The sequence below is a fragment of the Stigmatopora argus genome, chromosome 6 (genome assembly GCF_051989625.1).
Source record: "Stigmatopora argus isolate UIUO_Sarg chromosome 6, RoL_Sarg_1.0, whole genome shotgun sequence".
In the NCBI taxonomy this organism is placed as follows: Eukaryota; Metazoa; Chordata; class Actinopteri; order Syngnathiformes; family Syngnathidae; genus Stigmatopora; species Stigmatopora argus.
In genome coordinates, this window is record NC_135392.1 from 9,647,492 (window position 1) to 9,656,958 (window position 9,467).

Consider the following 9,467-nt stretch of genomic DNA (forward strand, 5'->3'; position numbering starts at 1 on the left):
GTTGACTAACCTATATGCTTTTGTGGACATACAAAGGATAAACACACAGGGGTTAAATAGACAGACATGGGTTGATGGGACAATCAGAAACACCTGGGTCACATGAGAGATGAATGACAGGTGAACTCAATGGGCAATCACAAGGACAGGTCACATAGAGGAAAAAAACCAACAAAACCCGATCAACCCAATGTTTAACAGGGGAAAGGTTAAGGGAATTGTCTTCTCATAGTTCTCAGACATAGAGTTCAATCCCAGGCACCGACCGGCCTTTCTGTGTGGAATTTGCATGTCTGCCACATGCATTTGTGGGTTTCTCCTGGGTACTGTGGTTTCCTTTCACATCTAAAAAACATGGTGTGGATGTGATAATGATTCCCATTCAAATTGTAACAACCAGCAGCAAGTCATGTTTTTGGTGAAAAGTTGGCTAGCTAGAGAAAGTGAATCAAATCTGTCTTTGTCGCAATACCTTTCTATGGTAAAACTGTCATAACTAGAAAACATACATAGCAAGCGTGACAGGCAGCCAACCCTCGAGACAACCAACCCTGTTCTCCCACATGTAAAATATAATAAAAAACTACCCTCACAAGATATAATTCAGCCAAGCCAAATCTTACAAAAAAGACACTTGTGCAAACCAGACTAGTAGGCTGTATAAGCGAGTCAAGTATGTGTCCAAGTCATCAAATTTGTGACTCGAGTCCAAGTCCCTATGAATCTAGACTAATTGTCTGGTAAATGGTCACCGTGCTTCAGAGTTGAGATGGGCAGGTTTGTGCCTCACTTTAGGGCACCTCAACAGCAGTCATGAGACAAATGAGGCTGCTGACAAATCAACACTTTTTGATGTTGCATTCTTCCTAAAATGGTTGTTGTGTTCTATATTAGTAGCACTTTCTACTGTTCAACAATGCTCAACAAGAAAAAAAAAAGGAAAAAGATGCTTTGATTAATTTGTTTTTTAAATCTTGCAGAGGAAAAGTCCAGAGGCTGCTGAAGTACCACTGAAGCACCAACTGCTGCAGATCTTAGTGAGAGTTCTGCAATATCGCATGTTGCTCACAGGTAACTGTGTATCTATGAAATAAGCTTCAAGATAATAGGACCATTGGGGTCCCAGTAAAAGTTTTGAAAATATGTCATGTTCTTGTTGACTACATCCAGATTACCTCAACAACCTTTCACCTGATTCTAAAGAATATGAGGACACACAAGGTAAAAGCTGTGATATTATGATATAGACAATATAAAGTTGTAATTCACCACTTGCTGATGTGCTTAATTTATAGTGATTCATTTCTTTCTCTTTTCTGTTTCTATTTCAGCTGCCTTGGTGATTGTATCAGAGGTGGCGGACCAGGCCAATGACAATCTTAAACAAGGGGTAAGATCCCTTGGAATAAAGTTGGTTATCATTCTTTTTGTAATAATTTCTGAAATATAGTATATTAATGTTCACACTGATAAAAAAAAAACCTAGGAAGTTCATTTAACTTAAAAATCCAACCATAACGAATTGTCATTACAAAAAGTCCAAAATGTTTAGTAACCTATTTGTTTGAGCATCACCCCAAAAAATCTTTAATTTCTTAGATATAAATTAATTTTATGGACTAGAAACACAGCACAAAGGATAAACACATCAAAGATACCTCTGTGTCGGTTAGGAAAATTCATTTATTTCTTGTAGAGCTGATGCAAAAGTCTCAGGTGTATCTTGACAAAGGGGAGCTTTGTTAAATTGAACAAGATCTACAGCCTCCCTCATGAATCTTTATGGCGATAATTCAGAATGTTGTGTCTCAGGGGTTTCTCGCTGTCAAGATTGCGGCGCGGCGCACGTTGTTCTTCGTCTCTCCTTATCCTACTGCACTGACATTCACACACAGATGGGCTGACAGTGCAGGGTACATACAAGTACCCTCTATCTCTGCACCCCCCCTATCTAGTCTTCCCTATCACAACTCTTTCCGCCTCCCTCTCTTTCATTCATAAACAAACAAGGGCAGTTTCATTCTACTTCTCCTCCTTTAATAGTCACACAAAATCTCTTTGCTCAATCCCAGGAGAACTTGCTGCGTATGGTCCACATAGAATACAGCATGAAAGGCAAGAAGGACCTCGTGAAGGCTGGCAGGGTGAGCACAAGCTTGTTATGAGGGCTGTGCATGTTTATCACAAGATCACCTTAAAAGCACATTATTACTAAAACGGTTGTGTGTCTATTGTGTATTCTGTTGACAGATGTTTGTTAAAGAGGGAACACTCATGAAGGTTTCGAGAAAAAGCAGACAGCCCAGACACCTTTTTTTGGTAACTCCTTACCTTTATTCCAAGATCTAAAAAAAATCTTGTGTTTAACCATTTGCCATTTGCCACCACTCAATTATCTAAATACTAAGGTTAATTATCTAGGAACTTTGTTGAGCTTTGAGGCTATACAAGAGCAGCCTGCATGTACTCAAAGCTCACTAATTAACACCTCACTCAGTTGTGTAAAAAGACAATTTGCAGTTTTATAGCAATCTATCTTTTTGCCCATGACTATTTCCTGACAGCGTGCAATGCATCTTTTGTTGGAGGTTGCTTGGCAACTACACACAAGATTTTAACTAGATTTAATGTGTTAATTAGTGAGATGTGATCAGGCCAAGTGAGGTCAAATTGGTTAAACTGAAATTTTCTTCTAAACCCCCCATCTAGTCCTAAATTCACTCATGCAATGTGTTGTTCAGAACAAATGAGTTGTTTGTTTATTTATTATAGGCACTAAAGTAAACCAAAATAAATGGCAAATGTATGGTCAACAAATTGAAAAAAAATCCATTCACTCAAAATCGACATTTATCATTTGGTGCCAAGCTGTATACTCATTGTCATATATTTCTTAGTACAACATGGGGTTTTTATAGGGTACAGTTTACCAAAAAACAGATTCCCACTGACTTCCACATCTTTAGGTAAACCTTCACTGTCCGATCATAATATATATTGTAGGCATTTTAAAGTACCTATATGTATTATTATTCTTCAACAGGGGGATAATTCCCTTTTGAACTATCAATGTGAAATGTTTTTAATATTTCCCATCTTCTAAATATAATCACTACAATATTTTGCCCATTGACAATGTCAACCAAAACTAACTGTCTCTCTGTTCTGTAAAGCCAGAATGTGTGCTCACTTAAAAATAGGTTGTGTTGTGCAAGACATTTTTGACCTCTTAGTGAAGAGCACCTGTTGTAGGCAAAACTAACATGAGCCACAAAAATATGGGGAACTTTGAGACAGAGGTCTGTCTGCAACTATGCAAGGGCACATGGCCAAAGTTGTAAAATGTCCACTGGGCACCCCACCCACGAGCAGGGGCCTCCCTCGTCAAACTCCTCCCCTCTCCCGACTTGTTTTCCAAAGCCCCGCTTCCTTACAGGATGTTTGGTGTGGGTCACTGGATGCTGATTTCCTGTGTATTGGGAGGAGACTGACAGCAAAGTGAAGGCCAGACACCCCGTAGAATGCAGGGAGGGGAAGGTTGAAGAGTTTGGATGGGTGTGGGGTGTTAGACAAACACATCATATGAAATAGAGAAGCCCACTCTATTGTTTCGTTAGTAATTAGTTAGTTCTCATGCCAAGCTCAGCAGAGAGAGGGAGAGAGAGAGCGATGTTTACTATGTACTTCAGACTGGGTAACACAAATCTGATTTTAGCATTAGGAGACTGCATATTTGTTCATATTTCATGGAGATATACTCTCATGTTGTCACCCAGATCTATTACACTGAGTTTGCTGCTGACCAATGTGGAAAGAGGTTTTTTTCGCTGCTTCCTCTAAATCATTTTTAACTCATGGTTCTTACTGATCACATTTGATATTATTTTAGAATAGAATAGTGCTTTAGACTTTCAGAACTCACGGCCAGTAGTATGGAGTATTGCTGGTTATTTGCTAACAAATCAGTACAGATTCCACCAAAGGACGTGCATGAGTTGCTTTATAAACAGGGAACACATTTTTACAAATGAAACAATGCTCAAAGCATCCAAGGAAGAAGATGAAAGATCAATGACTGTGACAGCACTACAATAGACTGGGAGTTTTAATAGCTGTGGTGGAGCAAGCAGCCCCGAGTTCACAGACTTAGGTAGGTCAGGTTGGTTATCGTGTATTGTTTTTCTTGAAAGGCCATCAGCCAGGGCAAGATTTTCCCTGGCGTGTTTGGTTGTTGTGCTGTGTTGAAGGTGGCCTGTCCCACCCAACCCTCCTTGACAGTGTAGTTTGAGAATTCTGGGAGAGCTAGGGGAGGCCCGTAGCCCAGCACAGGGTGGAGAATTCCTGGATGCTGTCTTTATGGCCCCAGCGGATGTTTAGAACGCACATTAGGTGTGACCAATTATGTCATCTCTTTATTTGGAGGGGGGAGAAATGAAATACCTCTCATGCACAACACAATGGGCTCTTGGTGTGTTCAGGGAATAACAATGCTCTACTTTTCCGTGCAAATAAACAACTTTATTGCCTTATTTTACTGTGCACTTAGCCTGCATACAGGTTGCGTACTGCCGTTTTATCAATCTAATATTAATTATTTCATAATCTTTATGAATGTGGTAATTCCCAGGCATGTTATGCACACAAAAAAACGAATATCAATGGTTTGTGATGATTTCTTAAATATCTTTATAGTTTTATCAACACCTTGTGGTCATGTAGGGGAATTGCAATGTTCTAAAATGGGGAAATGCATTACCATGATTTATTTTAAACAAACTATGTGTCTCTCCCTTTCTATCCAACATCAGATGAATGACATAATGCTATATACCTACCCACAGCAAGATGGTAAATATAGGCTTAAAAACACACTGTCCCTGTCTGGAATGAAGGTAAGATTTTTTTTTGTGTGTAACACAATGTAATATTTGTTTCATAGGATAACAAACTTGTTGACTGAACTAACAACTGTACATCTACACACACAGGTGAGCAAACCTGTTCTTGACAACGTGCTGAACTGCCTTAAGATCGAGGTTTCTGACATCACCATTACACTCTCTGCTAGGTAAATAAAACTCAAATCGAAACAATTGCTGGCAAAAAAAGATATCAGCATTAACAAAAAAAATGTTTCAAATTTACTCATTTGCTCAATTTTTACATTGAACATTGTTTTTCCTTTGACAGCTCGGTTGGGGAGCGGGAGGACTGGTTCCATACATTGAGCCGAGCTATTGCGGACCACGCTGCAGGACTCTGTACATTTGGCGGACCCTGTAATGAGGTGACACTGAAGTACTACATATATTATCAATGCTTAAGTAGTGGTTTAGTTAAACCTAGCAGATATGATCTAAAATAAACATTTAAAGAAAAGCACACATCCTGGTGGTCTACAACGTATTCTTTTCATTATTCACAGGCATAGCAAATCATCATTATATCAAGACCGTTTAAATGCATGTTGTTTTGCTAACCAGTCTTTTTATGTATTCAATGCATGCTCTAACAGGCCCGTGAGAAACTTTGGATGGACTTGGGTGAAGCTGCTCCTGTTCTGGTCCCCGTGGCTCATGTGATGATGTGTATGAACTGCACGTCTGACTTCAGCCTCACTCTTAGACGGCACCACTGTAATGCCTGTGGCAAGGTTAGACTTACAAGCATTGTAATTCTGTAGTAGGCTCTTTGCTAGGAGCAAAACTAGAGTGTAGCGAAACTGTCTTTCAGGCTTTTGACTATTGCATTGCTCCAGTTGTTCATTCATTTGATTCCAGATTATTCATATATTATGGAAATGTTTTTTTTATTATTATGATCCTACAGGTAGTGTGCAGAGCTTGTTCAAGGAATCGATATCCACTCAAGTACCTCAAAGACAGGGTGGCCAAAGTGTGTAACCATTGCTATTCCGAGCTCCGGAAAAGAGGTGAAGTTTAACATACATGCTTTTAAAGGTTTACTAAAATTCTATTGTCATTAGAAATGTATATTGATTGTTTTGGATTTTAGGCGGCAGTGTGTCAGGGGCATGCGGCAACACAAGTCCGCCCACTCATCGGGCCAGTCGTCCTATCTCCGCGGTATTCCATAGCTTACAGACTCCGAGTTTATGGAGGAGCAGGAAGAGCACATCGTCACTCAATCAGGTGTGTTACATTTGTGCACGTGACGCTCAAATAATCATGGGTGGGCAAACTATTCCACAACGGGCCGCTGTGGGTGCGGGCTTTCGTTCCAACCCCCAAAGAGGAAACCATTCCATAAATCTGGTATGTCAAGATTGCAATGAGGTGCTTCTTGGTTGAGCAGAAACCCCATTGGTGGATCAGTTGGAACATAAACATGCACCCACAGCGTCCCTTGAGGACCCTGATCTAGCTATTACACCATGTGAATAATGTTCATGAGTGTGAGCTTCAGCGTCAAGCAGGTGATTTATTAGAAAACGAGGAATACTTCAAAACAAATCCTTCCCTGACCGGGAATCGAACCCGGGCCGCGGCGGTGAGAGCGCCGAATCCTAGCCACTAGACCACCAGGGAGTTGCATGCTTATGTTTCTGGTGAATGTTATGCATGGCATCCGCAAGGGGAGCAACTGGCCGTTATGATACCTTATACTTCACTGAAGAAACACATGCACAGCAATCTTAATTCTTTTTTGGGGGAATAAAATAAGACTGACTACCAGTTGTCATATTCTGATCAAGTTATATCAGTGAAACGTTCTCTGTGCATTTTTAGTTGCCTCTTGAGGTGGAGGGCTCCACCATGAGCGGCATGTTACAGCGGCGAAAGAAGAGCAAGAAAAAATGGAAGCGGCTGTGGTTCCTCCTCAAAGACAAGGTGCTCTACACCTTCACAACTCATGAGGTGAGGGGGCACAGAGTCTCCCACACCAGCCCAACTCAGTCGCACATGTGCACTCACTCACAAAAGCTTCTTTTCTGTACACTTTTTATGGGATTCTTCTGGCCCTTGCACTTCTGTCGACAAGATGTCATCTCATTCAATTTGCAAGTTGATTTCATTTACCTCCTTGGCTCTACCTTCAGGATAAAGTGGCTTCTGAGAGTCTACCTGTGCAAGGTTTCACTGTCAAACTGACTGAGAGGCCCGAGGGAGATGAGAGTAGCAACGTGTTCCATCTCTACAACAAGAAAACCCTGTACTACACCTTCAGGGCTGATGATCATCACACAGCACGCAGGTCGGTGTCACTCTTCTTCCTGACATGACCTTTAACTTAATACTAGGAATGAAGCGCTTTGACTCATAAGAATCAGAACCTGGCAGGACTAGTGAGGCAAGATCACCATGTCATGGTGTGTTGTTTATCATATAAGGAATGGAACACATGAAATATGTGAATTACTGTGAGATGTGTGGATAAACTGCCCTGTTCATTTTGGATAATATGGCACAGTGTCCTCACCTCATCTTTTCATATTGATTGAATGCAACCTTATGAGAGCCATTGATAAAATGGATGCAAATTTTCTTTTCATCTCCTCCAAAACATTCTTTTTAGTTTAATTGAAGTTTACATATTTTAAAAAGGTCTGAATGTGACATGTTTTTTTTTCAATTCAACATTCACAAAATGATAAAATAATGCATTATTTTATAGTTCTAGTTCTTGTAGTCTTATTTTCTTTCTTTGTGTGTGTTTTCCAGATGGGTTAACGCCATTGAGGAGGCCACAGTTTTATAGCACCAGCACAGTTTAAGACATTATGACAATGGACAGTCAATGGAGCGTAATATGTATCATCTCGGCACAGAACCTTCATCCATATCGACTATATATCAACTTATCTCAAGAGCGGAAAAACAGCTAAAATGAAATTTGGTAAGGAAGTAAAAGTCCAACATCTTTCTCAGCTTATGATTTAACTCCCACACAAACCAAAACTCAATGAGGATCCAATCTTCAAACACAGCAAAGACAACATTAACATTTAGATTGTATTCACAACTGACATAAAAAAATATTCCTTCCTGCTAAACACCTCTTAAACAGGGCTATATTTTTCTACTTGAAAATGATGTTTTATTGCATTATGGATTGTGATCAGCAAGTAGATATCATAGTGAACATTTTATAGACATACATAATACACCTGAAGCCTGAGGTGTCATTGCAAAAAAAAGGAAAAATGAACACGCCAATCAAGGTTTTAAATGCATCATATTTGAGAGCGCTTACAAAATTAAATGGGAATTTTACAATTTTGAAGTAAATTTATATACACCGTGAACAGTGAAATATACATATACAGTATCCTTTATGTAATATTCCAAACAACCGTTCTGTAATAATGAACGTTTTTTGTATTTGTAGGTTTTTGAAATTTAAAAAAAACATTTGGCATTCAGTGCAATTTTCATTTAATAATTAATGTGCCTAATATTGAATAATGGTTGTACAATGTTAGTCAATACTGTACTACTCCTACACCAACAGTGTGCTTCTTTTCAATCCACTGTTATACATTCTATTTGCTTAGTGTTTTTAAAATGTCCATTCACAGTCTAGGTAACTAGTGTATATATTATTGTGCGATTTTGAAGCTGTACATTTACTGCTCGTTTCAATTTGATGACAAAACTGCTGATGTCGAATATTAAGATTCTGAGAGTGCACAATCCCTTCAAGTTGTAACGTGAATCATTTTTTAGGGTGCTTTCACACCTGTGGTCGGTTTGTTTTGTTTGATTAAGGGGCTGATCTAAATCTATAGAGTAGTCTGTGTTTCCATTTGGGGAATTTATGTTCTCCAGGCAAAATTCTGTATCGGGTTAAAATATAAAATATACAGGCCGATGGATGCTATGAGCCTCATCACTCGTTGGGTATTTTACGTCCGTCCCATTAAATAAACATAATAGTACAGTCAATGGAGCCTATAATCAGAAGTAGCAAAAGATTGCTAAATTTTCAAATAATTTCCTATTGGCTTGGTTTATCATAAACCTCAACATTAAAGATTTTTTTTATAATTTTCTCAATATCTAGCTTCAATCAAAACAACGTCAATCTGGTCTGTTTTAAGACAAACCATTTAATAATCCATTAATAATTCAGCATTAAGCAGATTTTTGCTGCCTGCCTTAGAAATGCTCTAAAAAAAGCAGCCAGAATCTTCGAAATTCTTGAAGAATGGACTGTATTTGTTTTGTCAATAAATTAATTAACAAATAAACAACATATTCTGAGGGTTGTTCATTTAGCACCCATTTGGTTTCTTGTTAAACATTTGCTTACATTATATTTTAATCTGACCTATTTATTTTCTCAGAGGAAATGTAGAAAGAAAACTGGAGTCCAAATGAGTGAAGCTCATGTTTATTTCCGCTTTTTAATTGTTCTTTTTTTACTTGTTTTTGTTTTGTAGGCCTTCAATTGTCACATGAGATTGTACCTCTCGAAAACTGTGGATTGTAAAAGTACATTTTATG

General features: G+C 38.9%; 1 protein-coding gene and 1 non-coding gene across 4 annotated transcripts in view; one reads left to right on the plus strand and one right to left on the minus strand.

Moving 5' to 3' along the window:
* fgd5a (FYVE, RhoGEF and PH domain containing 5a) overlaps positions 1-9,089 on the plus strand; it is a 39,041-nt gene extending 29,952 nt beyond the window's left edge. For 2 of the 3 annotated variants that reach the window (XM_077603028.1, XM_077603025.1), the window contains exons 8-21: positions 981-1,071; positions 1,171-1,221; positions 1,332-1,390; positions 2,073-2,144; positions 2,251-2,319; positions 4,809-4,892; positions 4,989-5,068; positions 5,191-5,287; positions 5,516-5,653; positions 5,830-5,932; positions 6,016-6,152; positions 6,750-6,878; positions 7,061-7,215; positions 7,683-9,089. In XM_077603028.1, coding sequence (XP_077459154.1) covers positions 981-1,071; positions 1,171-1,221; positions 1,332-1,390; positions 2,073-2,144; positions 2,251-2,319; positions 4,809-4,892; positions 4,989-5,068; positions 5,191-5,287; positions 5,516-5,653; positions 5,830-5,932; positions 6,016-6,152; positions 6,750-6,878; positions 7,061-7,215; positions 7,683-7,719 — 1,302 coding nt within the window. In that variant the 3' untranslated portion in view covers positions 7,720-9,089. The remainder of the gene's footprint in view (positions 1-980; positions 1,072-1,170; positions 1,222-1,331; positions 1,391-2,072; positions 2,145-2,250; positions 2,320-4,808; positions 4,893-4,988; positions 5,069-5,190; positions 5,288-5,515; positions 5,654-5,829; positions 5,933-6,015; positions 6,153-6,749; positions 6,879-7,060; positions 7,216-7,682) is intronic. The other variant, XM_077603027.1, reaches the window with a different exon arrangement.
* Positions 6,477-6,548, minus strand: trnae-cuc (transfer RNA glutamic acid (anticodon CUC)). Its single transcript has one exon. It is a non-coding gene; the product is annotated as a tRNA-Glu (tRNA).
* Positions 9,090-9,467: the final 378 nt, after the last annotated feature.